This window comes from Maniola jurtina, chromosome Z, assembly GCF_905333055.1.
Source record: "Maniola jurtina chromosome Z, ilManJurt1.1, whole genome shotgun sequence".
Taxonomy (NCBI): Eukaryota; Metazoa; Arthropoda; class Insecta; order Lepidoptera; family Nymphalidae; genus Maniola; species Maniola jurtina.
Genome location: NC_060058.1, coordinates 10,248,588 through 10,272,657, shown reverse-complemented (window position 1 = coordinate 10,272,657; position 24,070 = coordinate 10,248,588). Strand labels below are relative to the sequence as shown.

The 24,070-nt window shown below is 34.6% G+C and overlaps 1 protein-coding gene across 17 annotated transcripts in view; it reads left to right on the top strand.

The window, feature by feature from the left end:
- Positions 1-24,070, top strand: part of LOC123880416 (potassium channel subfamily T member 2) — a 75,506-nt gene that overhangs the window by 24,574 nt on the left and 26,862 nt on the right. For 12 of the 17 annotated variants that reach the window (XM_045928533.1, XM_045928532.1, XM_045928529.1 and 9 more), the window contains exons 2-14: positions 5,806-5,885; positions 6,610-6,709; positions 8,137-8,335; positions 10,409-10,483; positions 10,583-10,666; positions 11,129-11,223; positions 11,594-11,777; positions 12,314-12,541; positions 12,830-12,987; positions 13,270-13,467; positions 13,550-13,699; positions 13,788-14,203; positions 22,757-22,909. In XM_045928533.1, the coding sequence (XP_045784489.1) occupies positions 5,806-5,885; positions 6,610-6,709; positions 8,137-8,335; positions 10,409-10,483; positions 10,583-10,666; positions 11,129-11,223; positions 11,594-11,777; positions 12,314-12,541; positions 12,830-12,987; positions 13,270-13,467; positions 13,550-13,699; positions 13,788-14,203; positions 22,757-22,909 (2,120 nt within the window). Of the gene's footprint in view, positions 1-144; positions 341-5,805; positions 5,886-6,609; positions 6,710-8,136; positions 8,336-10,408; positions 10,484-10,582; positions 10,667-11,128; positions 11,224-11,593; positions 11,778-12,313; positions 12,542-12,829; positions 12,988-13,269; positions 13,468-13,549; positions 13,700-13,787; positions 14,204-22,756; positions 22,910-24,070 lie in introns of those variants that run through there. The other 5 variants (XM_045928537.1, XM_045928539.1, XM_045928531.1 and 2 more) reach the window with 2 other exon arrangements.

Here is a 24,070-nt window from a genome sequence, read left to right as displayed (position 1 = left end):
GTTGTATAGTTTATGACTAATGAGTGCTTTTTTACTTTTACCCATAGTACCTAATAATAGCTAGTTTTTCTAAACTAATGACCCCAGTACAATGAATTGCAGAAATTACAAAATCATCATAGATAGAATAACTACCAATTGAACTAACAAAAGAAAGACATCCATTAACAACCTAAACGTAAAAACGCCGTGTACAAGCAAAACAGTTGTATCCAGTACAGATATTTGAAATAACATAGTGACATTATCATTATTATGGTATATTAAGCATGGCAGCAATTAGCAGGTATAGCTCATACAATTGCCTCACAGGATGGGATAGCTACGACAGGATTCCGAGGTAATCTCACTTCTTGACTAACTTTATCTTTAACACAAACTACAATATCTCAAATCTCTCTTAATAGGTATGTTTGAAAAATGAGTGTGCAGTAATAATAGCACTTATATCTCTATATTATATTAAAATTGGACGTTTTCTCTATTTAAATTATAAAAAATTAATACATAGACAGCCCAAATAAAGAGTAGTCCTTCAATCAGTGCCTTTACCTCTTTACGCAGCCAATTTGTTTTAAAATTAGATTTTTTGTCAATTTTTACATACATGTAGTGTGTAATCTAAGATATTGTTTGTTATGGACTTACAGATATTGTAAATATTTTGAAAATTAATAAAAAAAAAGTTATAAAATACTTTTAACGTTAACGTTAACATTATTTTCTTTGCGTATTGCTTTAAATGTGAATCATATTACCTCTAAACGAAGTCTCATCAAACAGTAGTAACTTTGAGTAGTTTTTATTTCATACCGTCAAGGCTCAGCTGCAAACCACTGCGTTTTACTTTTAACATCGAGCTCTCAGCTGACATAAGAAGAACAACTCTTTGTGCCAAAAACTTAATATGGATGTGCTGATTATAGAAAACTAGAGAAATCCCTAGAGAAAAAAAAAACGGAGGAATGCATTATTAAATTCTGGACTAAGAAGTAGTCGGCGCACAAAATACGAAGTGTTTTCGATGCAGCCCAACCTCTACAAAATCACACTCTCCATAGTGAAACCTTTAAATAGGCTCAATCAGAGAGCAAGCGACGACGGTACTTTTCATGCTTATATCTACATGCCAATTTGAGATGGAGCAAAGACAAATACTAAAAATGAGTTTGAGACAAAAAAATGTCTGCAGTCTTTGCAAGGGAAGAAAAAGGTGTGTAAGACTGGAGATTCCCCACGAAAGTACTCCGCATACTAGACTCAGAAAGAAAACGAAAATTTGAAATGCGAATGCTAAAATCAACGGCGTGCGTAGAGTTTCTATTTTGTTGTAGACGTAGATACAGAGATTGAAATCGATCGATGCTATTAGTATTAAATCTGGAACAACAAGTTGTAGAAAAATCAATATAATATTAAGTTAAGTCAACATTATGTCTGTATGTTAAGTATTACAAAAAGATTCTATATGTGGACAAGAAGGGTCTGTCTCGAGGGCCGTACCCTCGTTAAGCCTGGATCTTCCAGCGAAGGACATTCACTTACATTGAAAACTATCGAAATGCCTGCATACAATTTATCTAAACTGACTAAAGACCAATTTCTATTCGTATGTTCAAAAAGCTTTGAGATGATTGGAAATAGGAAACAGGGTGCTCATTCGATCAATTCTAATAATTGTAAAAAGGTAAATAATATATATATACACATGTAAAACTTATAAAGTCTAAAAACTAGAAAGACACGAAAATATATCATATTAATTCTCTAAGATTATATTTCAGTAACAAAATATCAATAAAAATCAAAATCGAATGAATTTCGCTGGTTCAAAGCCATGTTGTGAGCCCTAGCTTAGTAAAGGGGAAAGGCAAACTCACGTACACATGACCGAACCCATTGTCTAACTAGTACTTCTCACTATAGAAAATTAACTTCATGTTTAATCGTCATAATGTACGAATTCCCGAGGGCGCGTGCCCGTGCTACCTTTGCACGCTAAGAGCTAATGCCGTCAAACAAAAAATACACTTTTTATCGTTACTGATAATAGCAGTATTTATTACCATTTTTCTTTTTTTAACTTCACAAGTTCTAATAACATGATACGGTGACCTAGTTAACTTGTCAGGTGCAGATGACTGGTAGGTATTTATTGATTCTAATGACATAGATACGTTGCAAATCTTGAACAGAAGGTGATTGAAAAAAATAACGCTTATCACATGAAAAGTATCACATCAATTCACATGAAAAGTACTTGGTCAAAATACTTATAAAATACTTTAAAGATTCCGGTTATTCCGATTTTTTAATAGTAATGTTCACCAATATGAGTCACTAAAATGATTTAAAAGAAATTTGACATACTAAGCCTATCCAATTACATATACCTAATTGAATAAGTTGAAAAGTATGCCTGTCTTGCCCAACTGATTTCTCCAAAATTACTTGTTTACTTACCTCTAAAGAAATACAGAATAGGATAAAATGGAAGAATAACAAAAAACCACCCACGCACAATTTATATTGTATGTATAAATGTGCCCGAAAATCTAAGTGTTACATGAGACTACATATCTATGCATGAGACACTGCTTGGAGGAAATTTTCACATGCCAAAGAATTTGCGGACTCCCGAAAACTTTTTAAAGGGGTTCCGTACGATGAATGAAACTGTGGACATCCTAGGACTGAGCAAAATATGAAGAAATGGAGGTGAAATTATAGAACTCAAAGAACACATATTTTATTATTCTGGAAAGGATACAAAACAGAATGGAATATACTTACTTATAAACTCATAATAAAAGAACAAAATTGTGAAATTCAAGACGTTCTCGCATAGAATTGGATAATTGAAACAAAAATTAAAACACTTATATAATATGCCTACAAGTGAGCATATAGCTGAAATAATAAACACATATTACCAAATCTCCAGTATACTAGAAAACGTAGATAGCAAAACAATCATAATACGAGGAGACTTCAAGCAAGCAGCAATAATGAATTATTTCTAATTATTGATTTAATTATTTTCGTATTTTGCTACACGGTCTCAACTGACTGTGACATTAATAATAGGGGTTAAAGTATGAAATTCCGTTTTATTGTAATAAGTACTTCGAATTGACATAGAACCTTCATGGTTTGAGATTTTTGAGTGAAACTTTTTTCATACAGTACATATGTACTTAGTTCTTCTTTTAAAAAATGTGCAACATTCGATTATCAACTCTCAGTTGTTTTTTTATTCAGCTTAGACAATAAAGATGGATACTTCGAAAATTCGTGTGATTTTTGAATACGAGTTCCGACGCGGAACTAACGCGGCAGAAACAGCTCGCAATATTAATGTTGCGTTTGGAGAGGGGACTGCTAATGAACGCACTGTGCGATTTTGGTTTAAACACTTTCGTGATGGAAACTTCGATTTGAAGAACGAACCACGTGGAAGACTGCCCATACAGGTGAATAACAATGATTTGAAAGAGATGGTGGAAGCCGATCCGAGCCAAAGTACCCAGGAATTAACGGCATGGTTTAACGTTACCTTACCAACAATATTGACTCATTTGCGTCAAATCAATAAAATAAAAAAATATGAAAAATGGGTGCCTCATGATTTGACTGATCTGCAGAAAGAAACGCGTGTTGATGAAAAATGGATTCTTTACGATAATCGTAAGCGGAAAATGCAATGGCTGACCCCAGGACAAACGCCGCAACAGTGTCCTAAAGCAAAGCTTACCAATAAAAAGGTAATGGTAACTGTTTGGTGGTCTCAGCGTGGTGTTATTCACTATAGCTTTCTCCGATCTGGTCAAGCAATAACGGCAGATGTCTACTGTGCCAAACTCCGAACAATGAATGTTCACAACAGACTTTGTTTTTTTCTCGCCAAAAGATTTCTGCTACATCAAATTCTTTTGTTTATATTCAAACAAGATACCAACTACACAGTGCAGTGTCGTGCGTCATTAAGCCATTTAAATTAATAGTATAAATATAAATAAAATAGCCAAAATAATTAAATTAAAGTACTCAAATGGCACCATTCCAAAGCTGCTTCCTTTAATAGGCGGAAATTAGCACGCACATCTAATAAGTATCGGGATATACCTGGTTTGATATCTCGTACATGCACCTCATGATCCTTGCTTACTTGTAATATGTTTCTATACGCGATCACACATTTTCAATACTCAAATTTCCCGCTGCTTCTCTGTCCCCTTTTTGATGGAAGCATATCATGTTGCAAACACATCGTTTCATATTTAAGTAAAACGCAGTCCGTATATTGAACTTATCTCACATTGCTAGTAAATTATATTTTTAAAATGATATGTTAGATATCTAAGGCACGTTGAATCTTTTATTTGTATCTCTAGGGACGAGACCTAGTTTCCACGACAGAGGATATTTATATCTACGACATGGGTCGATCGCTTGATCCACTAGTGCTCCATTCAATTCGTTCAAAGATCCAATTCCAAACTTGCCACGTAATCAAGATTGTATAGCGGCATTAGGAGCCCAATAGTCATTAGGATAAAAAGGGTCAATTTTCGAAAAAAAAATATGGGTCAGATGCCTATCTGACCCATATTTTTTTTCGAAAATTCGATCGATCCGAATACCGCTAAAATTTTGACAGGGTCAAAAGTCAACCGATTTTCGTAAGAGTAGCCATTTTAGGAATATATGTTAATCCACTGTAACAGAAGTATTTATGGATACAAAAAAACGAATATAAAAATGTAATTGTTCCAAATCGGTAAAAAACTATAGTGAAATTGTATCGATAAAATAATATCGAATCCGTTATCGGTAGGCATGCCACAGTTGCTAAGTTAGGAAGCCTCCAAAATGAAACTTTGCATAAAGTCAATTTACCAATTTACAATTTCTATTGGTCTGAAAATTCGTCCAGAATAAACATTTTATACACATGTTTTATGATATACATTGAATTGATTGAATCAGACATAAAACAGATTTAATCTCTCAAAGCATTTTGCCTCATTGAATTTATTTTTAACAACAAATTATTGTAAATGTTTGATTTACTATGATTGGTTTTATTGTGTTGTTAGATGTGTGACTCAATGCAGCCATAGGGAAATTTATATATCAAGATCTCGATTAAACACAATCAAAGACGTATTTCGCTCGAGTTTCTGTCGGTAGTACTCACAGACTGTATTTTTTTTTAAAGAATGGGTGTAACAAAGAATACAAACATTCTAATGAATCTCGTAGATGCAGGAAGCAAAATAAAACAAATACGGAAAATAAAAGTTGAGGTGATCCGAAACAAGATTTTGTGGGGAAGTGAGCAAGAATTAGCAACGTTAAAACACCATGAAGTGTCTTCAAAAGAACAGCTAGACTCCTGAACCAGAAATGTCAAATTTTTTAAACTTTAATGTTATTAAACTAAAAATGGTCAACCATATTGACAGTTAATTAGCTGAGGCAAACAACAATATAGAAAATTAGTAGAGTTTAGTTAATGAATTAGTAGCATATTCAGGAAAACGGACCCCATCTAGGTGGGACAAGAAGAAGAATGATTCCAAATTTTAAGTTATAATTACATATGGCATAGCATAGAATAGTAATTAAAAGTTCCACACAAGTCAATTGCACTCCAACAAATGCATTTGTTGTTTTGGGCACAATGAATTAAAGTCTTTTTTAAGACAATTTCGAAACTAAGTCAGTCTCGAAATTGTCTTAAAAATGTCGAAATTGCCGTCGAAAATTTTACAATTATTAGCATTTGTGTTATTGTTCCAGAGTTCGTGTGGAGTATTACGTGAACGAGAACACTTTTAAAGAAAGACTGCAATTGTATTTTATAAAGAACCAACGTTCGAGTGAGTATTACCTATTCTAAGAAATCACCAGTGATAGTAATATTTCTCTTTAAATAGAGCGATACCTTTTATCGGCCAATGCCAAATCCTAATAAAATAGAGCACTATTTTATAACTTCATAGAACAGATCAAACTTACATGTTGAAAGTTAGAATGACCGCGATAAATTATTATACTGCATTCAATTAGAACAGACACGCGAGGACAGGAATAATTGAAATAATAAATTATTAAATTGTATATCTATGTGGGCTACGCAATTCTATACAACTTTGTTACTTTTTTCCCACGTTATCAAAATAAATCTTAATATTATTAAAATAAATGTGTGAGAATGTGAGAATATTTACAATTTCAAGCTTTTTTACAAGTGAAAGCAATCAGGAAAATTATGCCATTTAAATCAAATAGGTGATTCTAATTTGATCAAATGTTTGAGGCCTTCAAAAGGTATGAAAGGTCCGGGTTTGTTGACCAAAACCGAATTTCGTTCCGAATTTATTCGGCAGTTTGTTTTTTAGTTTTTTAATTTTTGGTTCATACTTTTGATATCGTAAAATTAAAAATTCAGCATTATACAAGAAGATCAAAATCTGTCGTCGTGGATAGGCTGTAATTTTTATTCTGTTACATAATAATTGTCATAAATACATAGTTGAAAATGAAAAAGTAGAAGCTTCAATTAGCAAGTTAAATATTATAGTAAATTTATCATTGTTTCAGGTTTACGCATTAGAATAGTAAATCTATTTTTCAAGCTTCTAGCTTGTGTTCTCTATATATTTCGTGTTTGCGCCGATGGAGATCCCATTTCTGCCTCCTGGTGAGTAAAAAAAAAACTTTACAGTTTAAACGCTACAACTAATTGTGGCCCTATGCATAGTAAAGTTAGTATTTAGAATTATGTTTTTTAATATACCCCTAATAAAAAAGCTACAAATAGCGGGTGCGGAGATTGAATATGTCCATGAATACATATGCGAGTACTTAGGCCAAATAGTCTCTTTCCAGGCGAGACAGGATAAAGAAGTTGCGAGACGCACTGAAAACGCTTGGAAGGGTTATTGGGTCATAAAAGATTTAATGAAGGGAAACCTTTCATTAACTTTAAATCGTAGGCTCATGGATATGTATATAAAAGTCCGCACTGAGAGTTTGCCAGCGAGCAATGGAGCGCAGCACCCTTGGAATAAAGCTGATAGACCATATTAAAAACAGTATACTGCGCTCCAAGACGCAAATAATGGATGTGGGAGATAAAGCTGCCAAACTAAAATGGAACTTGGCAGGAAATGTTATGCGCATGTCCGAGGAACTGTGGGCAAAGACAACAAAACAGTGGATGCCACAAAATTTTAAAAGACGTCGAGGCAGGCCGAGGCATCGCTGGCGAGACGAACTCGATGCCTACATGTCAGCCTGGCCTCAAATTTCTTTAGACAGAGACAGGTGGAATGAAGAAAAGGAGGCCTTTGCATTGGGACAGTTCGGGCTAACAATAATAGTAATAATACCGCTAATATTATGAATTTAAATTCCATTCCATTCCATCAGCCCGTAGTTAGTTCTGCTTGCAAGAATAGAAAGAAAACTTGGAGATAAAATTGCCAAATATAAACCGACAGAAAAATTCAAAACAAACTATTTTTTTTATCATATTAACCGATTAAAAGGAAATAATTAATGTGAAAAATAATTCACATTTGAACTTCGCACAAACAATAATTAAACGTATAACCACTGCATTTGGCAATGAAACAATAAAATCTTATGAATCAAAATGATAATAATAGTGGAGTTTGATTACTTGATTAGATTCAAAAGAATAGTTTGTTCCGCTTATTGGAGAAAAAACTGTCAATATATAATCTAATAGACCATAACAGTCCGAATCCCAAATAAATATACATCGATGCAAATAAACTATTTTTTGAAGTGAAAACTTCGATGAAACGAAAAAGCGACACAAAAAGAGACAGACACGTACACACAATTCAGCCTGCAAGAGAAAAAAGAATGAAGAAATTTGCACCCAAGCCATTGATAGTGTGATACAACCAATGTACTAACATGTAGTTTCATGTATGCCTGCAAATAAATAAAATAACTCACAAAATAACTTATTTTGTAAATCATCAACCCCAGTTTATGATTGTGATTTTAGATTATCATTTGGATGTAGATATCGAATCCTTTTCTTCAATTTCTGAGGTCAGTAACGGTACTTTTTATCGCATTTATTTATTTCAGTTATGGATGTAAACCAGGCAATAAGACTGAATTTGAATATTCAGCTAATCTAACTGAAGAGGAGTTTCAGGAGCATCCAATCATCAACTGGGATGGAATAATATGGGTGAACCGGCCGCTGTATCTTTGGGGAGTGCAAGCGGTCTTGGCTATGATCTCATTATCCGAAGCTATTTTGCTTGTTTATCTTGGATACAAGGTGAAAACTTTTAAATTATCCTATACATTAAGCAAATATGATTCTTCCTCCCCTTATGATCCCTTAACATTTAAATTGGCGAGTTTTACTACTGGCTAGTGTGAAGATCGATATCTTTCATTCTACTTAGAATTCCAAATTCAAATTAATTTTGTAGAGTGAAGTGATGACATTTCTTTCAAAAAATCAGTTTTTTATTTATTTTCTCTCCGTTCAATTTTTATTTGATATCGCTGTTTCTGTGACTATGGAGAAATTAAAATTGCGCGTTATTTTCGAATGTGATGTCCGTCATGGCACCAACGTAGATCCGACATCACGCAATATCAACTACGTGGATGGACAAGGTACTGCACTTAAACGGAGGGTACATTTTTGGTTGAAGCGTCAACGCTTCGGTTCTGGAGATCTTGATCTCAACAATGAGCCCCGTAGCCGACTGGAGACGAAAGTCGATAACGATAAATTGAAAACCATAATGGAAGCAGATTCATCTCAAACAACCACATTAGCAGCAGCCTTCAACGTAAGCGTTAACATGATACATCAAATTGGAAAAATCAAGGAAAGTGTGTATAGAACTACAATTACAACGGAACCATTTTCCGCATTTTTTGCGTTTGATACAAACCATTGTATCAAACGCAAATTGAGTCAAAAGGAGCTATTTCAATGTTTAAACTATCGTGAGTGAGTATAGCCCGTACATTCTATACTCAATAAATAACATTGTCTTTGTTATATTTTTAAGAAAGTTACGAACATTGGATTTTTTTAAATAGTATTTTTATTAAATGTAATGATTGATTGCAAAAAAAAATCATCCAGAAAATTCCTGCCTATAGTGATACAACAATTATGATATTTGCATCGGTGGAGGAACCAAATTAATTTGGATCAGAGGCAATTTCAAGGCACAAAATTACGCTGAAACGATTGTATCAGATGATTTTTGCGGACTTAATTGGGTGCTTCATATCACCTTATGCATGATAATGCACGTCTACCCACTGCAATAGGCGTTAGAAACACACTTGCTACAGCCAACATCAACGTCCTTCTATGGTCTTCTCAATCACCAGACTTAAATTATCCCATTGAACACGCATGGGATATGCTTCAAAAAACTGCCAAATATACACCCGAAAATCTTTTTCCGTGTTACAAAGGACGTGGGACGTAAATTCCGCAGCGTGATTTGGAAGAACTCATATTGAGTATGCCGATTCTATGCGATTATACAGGGTGGAATTTTGTAATGCCACCCTGTATTATACGTGTTAACAACAGAAATAGAGACTACCTACTTATTCTTAGGTTACGCAATAAAAACTTTTTATTTTTTTTAAATCTCAATGCCAGTGACCAATTAGGATCAAAAATCCAACAAATAGCAAATATCTCAAAAATTATTTACTAATGCAAAAGCAGAGGTACTTCTTCAATCTAGATATACGAAAATATTCTATTTGGCAAAATAAATATCATTTGATTTACTTCATCAATTTATATAAATATTTCTATTTCATTTTAGGTTAAAGATTTTACCTGCCTGGGAACGGTATCAAAATGTGATTGGTGTATGTGATTGTGAGCTTCGAAAAGCATTCGATTCTGCGTAAACCATTAAATACTTTTTTGCAAGTTAAAGTTTTACATAGTAGATGGCTTTTTTGTATATTTGGTTGCTTCTTATTTATCAAATCGACAAATTAAAGTAGGTATCTGTTGATGGTTAAATACCAAATTAAGTACTAATTAACATAGGAGTTCCACAAGGATTGATTCTAGGCCCATTTTCGTTTCTCTTCTACGTATATGACCTGCCATATGTACTAGGAAGTAGGGTAGAATTGGTTGTTGTTGCAGATGACACATCTATTATCTTGAAGTTAATAGGAGAAAAGTACAATAGAAATCAATCATAGTAAAATTCTATCGTTATTTTTTTTTACTAGTGTGCTCTGGTCCAATGATACTGTCATAAACTTATTTGAGCTTAAAAAAATTCATGGACTGAATCGGTATTTCAATTGTACGATTCAATTAACGTTTATTTTGTTTCATCTCAAGGGCAACATATGGCAACAGGTCCTGTCTTTCCACTTCATATTGGAGATGGTGAACACGGTGCCATTTGCACTTACCGTTAAGTATTAAATTTTTCAAGTTAAATTTAAATATTGAAGCAATTGTTAATAAACAACTAACTAATATTCCTTGATAACGCCCCAAATTCGATTCCAGGTCCCATTCCCGCCTCTTCGCAATTTGTTTATCCCGGTATTTTTAAACTGTTGGCTTGCAAAGAGATCACTTGAAAACATGTTTGTAAGTATCAAATAAAGTATAACCAAAAAAGCGATCATGATTGAAGTATCTAAAACTGTCTAATCTGTCTAATCTAAAACTGTCTACAAAATGTTCTCATAAAAGTTTCTAATTTTTTCAAAAATGATTGTTTTTTGAAAAAATTAAGACAGAAATATCAGAAGAAATATGTTTTTCGATAAAAATAGATCAGGACTAGTGAAATATTTATCCTTTTTGAAAATATACTGAGATATATACTATATTATAGAGAGTGAGAGAGTCACATTTCTTATTTTTCCTAGAGCTATTTTTGTCCATATTATACTAATTCAGGTATAGGTAGAGATTTCAACTCTCACCTAATGATAGAAATAAGTTCAATAATTATTCCTGAAGCAATAACGAATGAATGTAGTGAATAAGACGTCTAGTATATAATAAATTAAATTAAATATAATGTAATGTAATTATTCTTTTCAGAACGATTTACATCGCGCAATGCAAAAGTCTCAGTCGGCTCTATCTCAGCAACTAATGATTCTTTGTGTCACACTGCTATGTCTTGTCTTTACTAGGTAGGAAAACGTTCGTTTAATCGTTTTAAAAAGTGGGTTTTTAAAAATCTTATAAAGTTATTCTTCCAAATTATTAAATTATTCCATAGCATTTAAAAGCCTAATTTAAACAATAAGAAATGCATCATTGTATTTCATAGAACAATCAACGGATAAAGCAAGGATTTTTCCTTTATAGAAACTTAGAAACTCATCTCCTCAGAGCGGCGCTTATTCAATTTGCAGGCTTTCAAGATTTTATCATCCCACTCAGTACCTTTTAACGTAAAAAAATATTCACAAGATTTTTACTTAACGAATGAAGCTAATTGAACATGACAGTAATACGGTAACGTATAAGGTACTAACTATCTAATGAAATTTGTTGCAGCGTATGTGGTATCCAACATTTTCAACGTGCTGGTCATCGTCACTTGAATTTGTTCCAAGCGACCTACTTTGTGGTTGTCACCTTCTCAACGGTGGGATATGGCGACTTTGTACCAGATATTTGGCCTTCACAACTATTCATGGTTATTATGATTGGGGTTGCTCTCGTCGTCTTACCTACACAGGTACATAAGGACAAACAAGCACAAAAAATACCTATTGTAACACGTAGATTAAAAATTATTAAGTCGTATTACCCGAATTATAATTTAGTGATAATTTTTAATCACCGTGTTACGAGTATATTGTATAGTGAGATACCTACAACCAAGTTCAATTTCGCGATTTGGGAATCATCGTTTATACTGATAAACTCTGCCAAATTAGTGTTGAGTGACAAAAGTGCCACGTTGTTTTAACATTTAACAAATCGTCATGTTACACTGAAAACTTTTTCAAGACGCTAACTTTTGCAAAAACTTAAAGGTGTAAAACCTTTAAGTTTTTGCAAAAGTAAACCACAGATAACCGACATACTCAATACCCTCAATACTATTACAAATTACAATTGACGAGTTATCCTAAAAGTTTCTCATTCTTTTAATAAATACACAATTTTATCAGAAGCAGATATTTTTAGAATTGTAACAATATTAGTAGTAGTTATTGACTCTACTCACCGAGTACCTATGTTTTTCATTAAGTGTTTTATCGGTTACAGTTCGAACAACTTGCGTTTACGTGGATGGAAAGGCAGAAGTTAGGTGGATCTTACTCATCACACCGGGCCCAGTCAGAGAAACACGTTGTAGTTTGCTCAACAACCCTTCACGCTGATACAATCATGGATTTTCTAAACGAGTTTTATGCTCACCCATTGCTGCAAGACTATTACGTGGTATTGTTATCACCAATGGAGCTCGATACTACTATGAGGATGATCTTACAGGTGAACTCTTTTGCGAGTATATTAACAGCATTTTCGATTAAACACACCGACACAGTGGAACACGCAATCTTTCACGAACTAAAAACATGTGGCAGAACCCTGGCCTTAGTGAATTCATTTTAGAAAATTGACGATTCTTTAACTCAACAACAACTGATGGAGCTATATTGCGTGCGCCCTTAAATCCCACAAGTATTCTCGTAGCTATCATTATTTGTCAACTGTTATTATTTATCAACGAACTCACAGCGAATATTTTACTTTAGGAAGTACTGTATGCAATTACAGGTCCCCATTTGGGCTCAACGTGTGATATACATCCAAGGCTCCTGCCTGAAAGACACTGATCTGATCCGAGCACGGATGAATGAAGCCGAGGCATGCTTTATCCTTGCCGCAAGGAATTATGCTGACAAAACGGCTGCTGACGAACATACTATTTTACGGTAAGTTATTGCTTTAAACTGTTTATCAATATTAAAAGAAGCATATTTTACTTGAAATAAAAATAAAATTTGAAAGTAGAATAGAAATACACGTACGAGTATAAGTAGCGTCAAAACTTTATCAGCCTTTTAAATTATGTATTAAAGAAATTTTTTTAATGAAAAAAAAACTCATCGGAGTGGGAACTTCTTCCTGTTTTGGAGTCGTAATTATTTGACAAACGTGTACACCGGGAACGGTGGTAGTTTTAGCATAACGAAACACTGTTACACTGCTTTCAGGTCCTGGGCTGTGAAGGATTTTGCTCCGGACGTGCCACAATACGTACAGATTTTTCGCCCTGAGAACAAGCTGCATGTAAAATTTGCAGAATTTGTTGTATGTGAAGATGAATTCAAATACGCGCTGCTTGCCAATAATTGCACCTGTCCTGGAGCCTCTACCCTCGTCACTCTTCTGCTACATACCAGCCGGGGCCAGTTAGTATATTGTATTCGTAGCTTCCATTTTAGCATACAACTAGTATTACGTATACGTAATCTTCTACATCACACTTTTTAGGGAAGGGCAACAATCCCCAGAAGAATGGCATCGCCTATATGGAAAATGTTCTGGAAATGAAATTTATCACATTGTTCTTGGCGACAGTCGGTTTTTTGGTGAATACGAAGGAAAAAGCTTTACATATGCCAGTTTCCATTCGCACCGAAAGTACGTTAATTTCATTTCTGTTACAAAATCTTTTATTTAACACAATACGGATAAGATTCTACCATAATGAAATACCTTATCGTTGTAGGTACGGTGTTGCTCTAGTCGGTGTTCGCCCAGCTGAACTTCCCGAATTTTATGAAGACACTATTCTCTTAAATCCAGGCCCGCGACATATCATGAAAAGCAGCGACACGTGTTATTACATGAGTATCACGAAGGAAGAAAATTCTGCTTTTGTAGTTTCCGATAAACAGACGGAAAGCAAAGCTAATGTTATACCTAAAGATCAAACCGCGTGTAGTCTTCTCTCTAACGAGAAGAAAATTGCGGACGCAGAAGATGGAACGGGACAGCAAAAAACACCAGACGGTAGTAATGTGGCTCACTACGACCTCCCACAAGTGATTCTACAAGCTCCCGCGAGTTCCACACCAAACGCATCGCCATCACGCATCAACCCAGCTAATACTGTATCATCCGCTAATTTAACTGTTGCTGGCTGTGAGTGTCACAGTTGGATTACTGCCTAAAGTAGATCGGATATGATCGCCCTTTTCCTCTCAAACCTTATGCAGGCAACCATTAGGTCTACTTTTTTTCTTTTTGCTTAAGTTGCTTGACGTTAGCAAAATTTACTTTTCACTGGACGACTTAATACAGGTCTACTTGGCAGTACTGGATAGACAGCTCGCTTCTTTTTATAAGGGGTTTGTTAATTTCAATAAAGATGAAACTCCTTCTTACAACTTGCTATAACCCTGTTAACTATTTTCCCTTCAATTTCTACTCATCCATCTCCTTTTTTTTCCGGATTCAATTGATCATCTCGATGTTTGAAATTGATTTTCTTATAAATTAAACTTAGTGGTAATTTCCATTTAATTCTACTGGGTTATCCCCTAGTTAGTAGTAGCAAGAGGACTAAAATGTTCTTATGCTGCTACCGGTAGGACCTCAAGGATAAGTATATTGTACTCTACTAATGTACTATTGCACACATTTATCATAAATACCCAAAGTCAAAAATGTCTGATGCTAGGAATACTTTTGGTTGAAAATTTGTATTGTAATCTGATTCTGATCTGATCTGACATCTGTTCGCTTAATTTCCAATAATGGTTGAAGGGTTGGTTCAATCTAAAATGTCAACTTTACTTTTTAGAGCGAACCTAGGTTGCTTATGCTGAAAGTTTTAAATGAAATTAAAACTCATCTAATTACTCAATCGGAACTTCAGGATTGTGTTTGAGATTAAAGCTTGCCTAAAGAGACAGCTAGAGCTTGTCTTATGGATTGGGTTTGAGTTTGAGTCAATGGAATCTCTTTGAGCGCAATTTTATCGTCACACCCTTTTGGAACGCCCTTCCGGCGTCAGTTTTCCCTTCCAACTATAATATGGGTATCTTCAAGTCAAGAGTGAATAGGCAACTTCTAGGCAAGCGCGCTCCATCTTAGGCTGCATCATCACTTGCTAGCAGGTCTGATTGCAGCCAAGCGCTAGTCTATATAATTTAAAAAAAAAAAAAAAACATAGTCTGCTGAACATATCACAGTTATTCTTATTTAAAATTTTATTTGGAAGATGGAGATTTTGATTCTGTAGTGAACTAATGAAGCCAGCGTGATTTTCTACACACTCATTTAGATATTTCCTAAAGAAATATCAAAGGCATTTTGTTAAATACGGAGGAAGAGTACAAAGGCTATCGCTACAACATAAAAATGGAGTTCCACTAAACCTTGGAGTTAGACTCTCAGAGTTCTTATTTTTGTAAAGCGAAAAGCCAGAAGCTTGCGAACGAAGCCCTCAACTGAGTAAAACGAGCCTACAAGCCTACAAGGCTACTCGAAAAAACAGTCAGTGGGTTAACTGTCTATTGTTTTAGACGGGCTACGCCAGAAGACTCGCTTTGTAAAGTTTAATTTAGATTTATGTTTAGTTGAGATCAAATAAATGAAATATTTTTTTTTTTAAAGAAAAGTGATCTTTCCATGCGTGCAGACTTTTAAATTGTAATCACCTCAGACAACAATCAGATAACCTTAGATAAAAGTGGGTTTTTAGCTCTATGCACAATATATTTGCATTCATATTGACAATGTGCTTACCTTCCAAGCCAAAAGTTTTTTGGCGAAAATACAAAGACTATACATGAGCGAAGACACCATTCATCGTTTGCATGCGACGAATTAAAATCAGAAAATTTAGTTCTCATCAAACGTTTATAATGAAGAATTGGTGTTGATTGATAGATAGGCAAGCTTCGACGGTGATTTGCAAAGAAAAACACTTCAATGTTGACGAGTTGGATTACATTTGTTCAAACGAATCTTCTGCATTTTGGTTCCTGAACAACGTAAAGCGTATGGCAGAATTATGCATGCGATTACAAAATAACGCGGTGAATTTTGTTTTCTAGATGGCCGGAAACACTGGCAATCTTATTGCACTTATATTGGCAATAACACATCACAAAAAATATTGCCCTGGCAATAGCCTAATCTGGAATTGCGGCAGCCCTATTGAATGGTGGTCGAACGGCACATTCGGCTCTGAAGTAGCCACTGATTATTTCAAATCTGCGAGCTACCAACGTCCAATTTCAGAAAAAAATGTGGAATGGGTAAAGTACTCCGGTCATGTAAAGTAAAACGAATTTACTCACATTCGGCTCTGAAGTAGCCACTGAATATTTTAAATCTAAGGATTTACTTCCTATAGTGGCAACTCACTCATGAAAAATACATCAACAATCTATGTGGGGGTAGGTACAGAAAAAATTGACGATATATTTGTAAAAGCAGAAAGAAAAACGTTTTTGTTTCAAAGTGCACAATGGGTACATGCGCGTTTCTGTTACTTTCTTTTCATTCTGTTGATTCTAGTAATAAGTTAAAGAGTTAAGATTAAGATTAATTAAAAATACTACTAATAAAAAAAAAAACAGGGAGAGACCCGCCCCGCGCGGAACGATAAACAACTCATCTGTGACGCTCCTGTGTTCAAAAATCTAAAAGTTGCTATTTAAGTAAAAAACTGGATTAAAAATGTGCTAAAGTGAAGTGGAAAGTGAAAGACAAATGAAAGTAGTGATACAAACTAAACTAATGATGATAAATAGTGCTAATTAACAAAAATTTAAAACCGTTTCTACCGTTGAAATAGTGATACGTAACCTTAACAGCTGATCCATTCGGCCAAGGTCGCACTGTGTCCGAGGTCAATGACCGCGTATACGTCTATTCCGATCATACCGATGGACTTATACTAATTGCATCCCTGTCTTAACCAGTAAACGTAGGCACGCGCAGTGATCCATAACCGGCTACGCGTCGCCTATTCAAACAAATACCTAACAGAAATTAGCTCTAAATCATAAAAGATGGACTGTGTACACTGTGAAAAACAAATTACGGACATTAAAAATGTACTAAAATGCTGTAGCTGCAAAGGAAACTTTCATTTAGAATGTATAAACATGACAGAGGCCTGCTATGCCGCCTTCCCGATCGATTTAAAGCGAAACTGGCGATGCACACACTGCACACAAATTACACGGCGTAATAGAAATGACAACACTCCAATACGCAGCCAAACAGAGACGTCCCTAACAAATGACACGAACATTTCTATAGACGGGACCCTACTACAAAACCGCAGCGTCCTTGGTGATACGTTTCAGGCCAGCGAGATGATATATATAACGCCAGAAAAAAAAAGGAACAGGTAGCACTATAGGTAGAGCAAACTCCGAACCCTGCACCTTAAAGGAACTCAGCCAATTACTTGACGCGAAACTAGAAAGCAACAAATTCTCCATACTAACTGAAATAAGAACGACAATCCAGAGTGAAATAAATCAAGCAATTCACAAGCTACAAGTCGAACTCACACAAAAAACGAACACACTCTCCGTAGAGCAATCAAACATAAGAAAGGAATTACAAACGCTAAGTGATAAGATACTAGACATGGAAAGAGAGCGGTGAGAATTAAAAAATGAAATGAACAACCTAAAAAGACAGATAAATACCTCAGTATCCCCGCCCAACATTGAATGCGACAACAGTAAAAAAATTGTGTTATACGGCTTAAATGAAATACACCATGAAACAGAATTCGAGTTACACCAGGAAATAATAAGTATCTTCGGTAACATCTTAAATATCAACCTTGTAGGGTACATCGAAGAAATAACTCGTATAGGGAAAAAAGGAACACGTAGGCCTATAATGATTGAGCTAATCAGTAAAAGAATGGCAAAATATATCTTAAACAACGGTCGTTACTTTAAAAATTCAGGCTATGCTATCTCGGAGTATCTGACTGGAAATAGCCTACGCGAGAGAAATATGATGAGGGAAAGTTTAGAAATCGCTAGGAAAAATGGGAAACACGATATTATACGCGGAAATAAACTCATTGTAGACGGGAAAATATCAAGCACTGAAATAAACAGCACACTAAGCACCATGAACCAATCCGAAGCGACGATAACTACACACAACCTACGTACTAAACCGGAGCAAAATAACTCAAAAACTTTTGATAAGACATTTCGGAACTGAGCTGAATATATTTTACCAAAATATGCAAAGTTTAAACAACAAATTACACACCCTTGAAGATTTCTTACAAGAAAACCTATACCAATGTATTTGTTTATCTGAAACATGGCTATCGAGCGAAAAAACTGACTTAATTCAGTTCCGTGACTACTCAATCGCGACATCATACTGCCGCAAGAACTATGAAGGAGGCGGTGTTCTAATACTATTGAAAAATGACATAGAATTTATTGAACGAAAGGACATTATGAACCTGACAATTGAATATATCATCGATGTCTGCGCAGTGGAATTAACTTATTTAAATACTCTAATAATATGTATGTATTGTAATGGTAGGGAGACCGATATTATGTTAACGTAATTAAGAAAAATACTAGAACTAATTACTATTAAATATACTAAAAAGCAAATCATACTAGGCGGTGATTTTAACATAAATATTATGGAAAATTCAAATAAATCAAACACTTTAATTAACCTTATGTTAGAATATAACTTCCTCCAACATATTAACGAACCAACTCGTGTTACTAAAACTACCTCAACCTGCTTAGACCTTTTATTTACAAACTTCAAAGATGAAAACCTAATTTATGTACACGACTACGGGTTTTCAGATCATAAGGGAACAATTTATCAAAAAAAAGGTCTAAAAAATAAAGAAACAAATAAAATAATCATAAGGAAAAGAATCTACAATGAAAATAACATAAACCACTTTAAATCAGAGCAAGTTAAAATTGATTGGAATAAAATACTACCAATTAATAAAACAATAAATGAAAACTACAAATCATTCCATACAATAATCACAGATCTCCTAAATCGGTGTATACCTATCAAAAAAATTAAAATAAATACAAAAAGGAAAACCTACTTAACAAAAGGTATAAAAGTTTCGTGTAAAAATAAGATTCCTAAATATTCTCGTTGTGCATTCAAAAAATAAAATTCTAAAAGAAGACTACAAAAAATACACCAAATTGTTGAAACAAACAGTTATACAATCAAAAAAGATCGATAATATTAGAAAAATGGCGCGGTCAAACAACCTTACAAAATCTATGTGGCAAATAGTTAGAGATAGTACAAATAAAAATAAAATAAAACCCCGATCTAATATTACATTAAAGATCCACAATAAACTTACGTCGCAACCAAAGCAGATAGCAAATACATTCAATACCTACTTCGCTTCCGTTGGAGGGGGCGCATGCACCGGTCAATCGACTAATCACTCGACCGCGGGTCGTCAAGTATACAACCCGGTCGAAAATAGTGTTTCTACGCCTAGTGGAGCCGCGGGAAATGTACGATATTATACGCTCGCTAAAAAACAAAAACAGCTGCGGAATTGACGAAGTGCCACCCTCGTTACTAAGAAAATGTGCAAAAGAGCTGACGCTACCACTATACCTACTTGTTAACCAATCTTTTACTGACGGCGTTTTCCCAGACCTCCTAAAAAAATGCATTATAAGGCCAATTTATAAAAAAAAGGGGGAAAAAACGGACCCAAGCAATTATCGTCCCATAGCCCTACTCCCTGCAGTGCCAAAAATTTTTGAAACCGCTATGTGTCGACAACTAAATTCGTTTTGTGAAAAGTTTAAAATTTTCGACGAAAGTCAATACGGCTTTCGAAAAGATCGCAGTACGACATTAGCAGTTTATAAATATATTCAAGAAGTATATAACATCCTAAATGACAAAAAATATGCGATAGGAATAATGTTGGACATGTCAAAGGCGTATGACAAAGTCCAATACGATATACTATTAAATAAACTATACGGCATAGGCATACGAGGTACGCCACACGAATGGTTTAAATCGTATTTAGAAAACCGCGAACAATACGTGGACGTCGAAAATTGTGACCAAAAAACAGGACTAGTAAGCTACATCAGATCGGACATGACAACCATGACTAACTCAATACCCCAAGGAAGTGTCCTTGGGTCAATTTTGTTTTTAATTTACATAAACGACTTGCCGAAAATTATTGACGAATATTGTGTATTATTTGCGGATGACATCTCTTTATTATTCCCATTATCAAAAAATTATAAATTTAATGATAAAATAACTCGACTATTAAATAACATTACTGACTGGATGAATGACCATAAACTAGAAATAAACTATAGTAAAACAAAAATAATCCAATTTCGACCGTACCAAAGGGAACCATTAAATATTAAATATACATTTAATAACACAAACATCGAATGTGCTGACAGATTAACGTTTTTAGGCATTGAAATCGACAGTAATTTAAACTGGAAGAGCCATATCGAAAAAACAAAAACAAAATTATCTACATTCATATATGGACTCAGAGAACTAAAAAGAACTACCAACTTAAAAACCGCACTAGCCGCAAATTATGCTTATGGCTACGCATTTTTGAGATACGGTATTATTCTCTGGGGAGACAGTACGAATGCCCAAGATCTCTTTATATTACAAAAAAAGTGCATACGTATACTGGTCAATATAAAAATTACAGACTCATGCCTGCCTCATTTCAAAAAATTAAAAATCCTAACCCTACCTTCCATATATATCATCGAAATATGGAAATTTGTGAAAAGAAATTTACACTACTATACAAAAAAAGAAAATAAACCCCGTCGATTTCCCGAAAGACATACAAATAAACTAAACCTCCCGCAATCAAAATTAGTACTGCATACCTCGAGTCCTTACGTAATGTCTATAAAAATATATAATAATTTGCCAGACAAAATTCGGAACATAGACAACGAAAATGAATTTAACAAAATATTAAAAAACTTTTTATTAGAAAAGTGCTACTATGACATAAATCATTTTCTCAATGACTCTAATAAAAATATGTAAATATGTAAATAAAATATGGGTCTCCCTACCACGGTCTGCTGCACCAGACCAAATTGCGACATCCAAAACTGGGTATCCATGTATTATTCCTGGAATTGCAATAAATTGAAATTGAAATCTTCGAGGCACCAAAGTCTAATATCAGAAAAAAATCTGGAATGGGTACAGTACTCCGGTCATGTAAAGTAAAACGAATGTACTCACATTCGGCTCTGAAGTAGCCACTGAATATTTTAAATCCTCGAGGCACCAAAGTCCATATCAGAAAAAAATCTGGAATGGGTAAAGTACTGCGGTCATGTAAAGTAAAACGAATGTACTCACATTCGGCTCTGAAGTAGCCACTGAATATTTTAAATCTTCGAGGCACCAAAGTCCATATCAGAAAAAAATCTGGAATGGGTAAAGTACTCCGGTCATGTAAAGTAAAGCGAATGTACTCACATTCGGCTCTGAAGTAGCCACTGAATATTTTAAATCTTCGAGGCACCAAAGTCCATATCAGAAAAAAATCTGGAATGGGTAAAGTATTCCGGTCATGCAAAGTAAAATGAATGTACTCACATTCGGCTCTGAAGTAGCCACTGAATATTTTAAATCTTCGAGGCACCAAAGTCCATATCAGAAAAAAATCTGGAATGGGTAAAGTACTCCGGTCATGTCAAGTAGAACGAATGTACTATGGCCCACAAAAGCATTAGAAGCGCTTCATCGTACATTACAAGATTTGAGAGGGAATGAACAACTCTTCGGTGGCACGCTCATTTTACTATCTGGTGGTTTTCGTCAAACTGCCCATTACACCCCGCTCGACAGCCGCCAATGAACTTAATGCATGTCTCAAATCATAAGACGTAACAGATACTTAAATAAAACCCAAATGTAGTTTCTATATGGCGAAAGTATTTTTTCTGGAAGTAGTGAAAATTTTTTGGAAGTGTCAAAATATTTTTTTTTATCCTTTACTTGAGTTATTGATTATAAGGTCAAGATAGGAAGATAAGGCCCTAAATTAACTACCCTCGGACTTGCTACCAGTCACATAACTCAGTAAAACCATGTGGAAATTACTAACATACAGTAGAGTACAGAATGTTCAAGTACATATTATGTACAACTTTAGGCTGCAAGTAACTTCAAGCAAACAAGTGACTTCAAGTAATCGATTTTGATATCGACAAATTACAAAGTTCGTCTTGAAAAATAGAGCTTTTTATTTTTTTGATTTGGCACTGTAAGTCCTTAAGCTCATCGCTAGTTTTATTTAAAAATAGAAGATTGTTAATCTAGATTAATAGAAGTAACAAAGCTTTATATTTAAATGGCTTTTTGAACATTAATCACAAAAACGTCATGTTCATAGTTGTTCCCATGTCATTAATACTTCTATGGTTACCAGAAATACACTCCAAGATATTTATGTTAATTTCTCTGTAAGTTATAAGATAATATGAATACGTTTTTATTTGTGGTTACGTTAAGCCACAAAAGATGTGACAAACTCTCAATAAAACCAAAAATTTAAGAGTACACAAAATTCTCATAGCACAACCAATCACACATTATTACGTCAATTGGTGGTGATGAATTTTTTCAAATAATTTTAATATTTTCTAGCTAAAATGGAAGGAGTGTCGACATCAGGCTCAGACTCTCGTACCTGCTTAAAAGATTCCCCAGCCACTGACAGTGCTACTGACAGTCATCTTTTGCTCCCGCGACCTGATAATACAAATTTCTTAAGCCCAGATTTCCTAAGCTGCCGCCGAGGTAATTAAGTTATACCTAGAACACGTACTTAATAATAATATCTATTAACAACGAGAAGGTAAATAGTGATACACGGTTATACAACACATGCACATCGGCTTCTATACTACAACCACATTGGTTTTACACCTAAATTCACGTAAAAGATCACAAATGGTACTACACATAAGATCACGTAGTTAATGCCACGTGCGTTGCGCGGACAGGCGACACGCGTTCCGAGTCAAATTCAAATTCAAATTCAAATTATTTTTATTCAATTAAACTTTTACAAGTGCTTTTGAATCGTCAAAATAATCTACCACTGGTTCGGAATGCTGTTCCTACCGAGAAGAACCAGCAAGAAACTCGGCGGTTGCTCTTTTCAAATGTACAATTTACAATAATATGCCATACTGTATACAAGCAATTGCAGCGCCGTACATTGCTGGAGCGAATCAAATCCAAGCTTTTTTGTCATTTACATAATCTTCGATTGTATAATAAGCTTTTTCCAGGAGCATACTTTTAATAGATTTTTTAAACTTGTGTAAAGGCAAGTCTAAAATTGATTGTGGAATTTTATTATAAAATATTACACTCATTCCCAGAAACGATTTTCCCACTTTCCTGAGGCGGAGCGTAGGATATGCGAGCCTATTACGGTTTCTAGTTTGCCGGTCGTGGAAATCACCGATTTTTTTGTAACTATGAATGTTTTGTCGTACAAAAATTATATTAGCGTAAATATATTGAGAAGCTACTGTAAGAATACCTATTTCCTTAAATTTCTCTCGTAGGGAATCGCGCGGTTTTAAATTATAGATTGCGCGTATTGCCCTTTTTTGTAATACGAAAATTTTTCCAATATCTGCCGCTTTACCCCATAGTAAGATTCCGTAAGACATAATACTGTGAAAATAGGCAAAATATACAATTTTTGCAGTTTCCACATCAGTTATCTGTCGAATCTTTCTAACAGCGTAAGCAGCAGAGCTGAGTTTACCAGCAAGTGTTGATATATGGGCGTTCCATTGAAGCTTTGCATCTAAAGTTATCCCTAGGAACACGGTAGTTTCTTCTACTTTCAACATATCATTATTTACCATTAAATTAAAATCATTTGCCGTCTTAGTATTGGGCAATGCGAATTCGACACACTTAGTTTTCTTTGCATTTAAA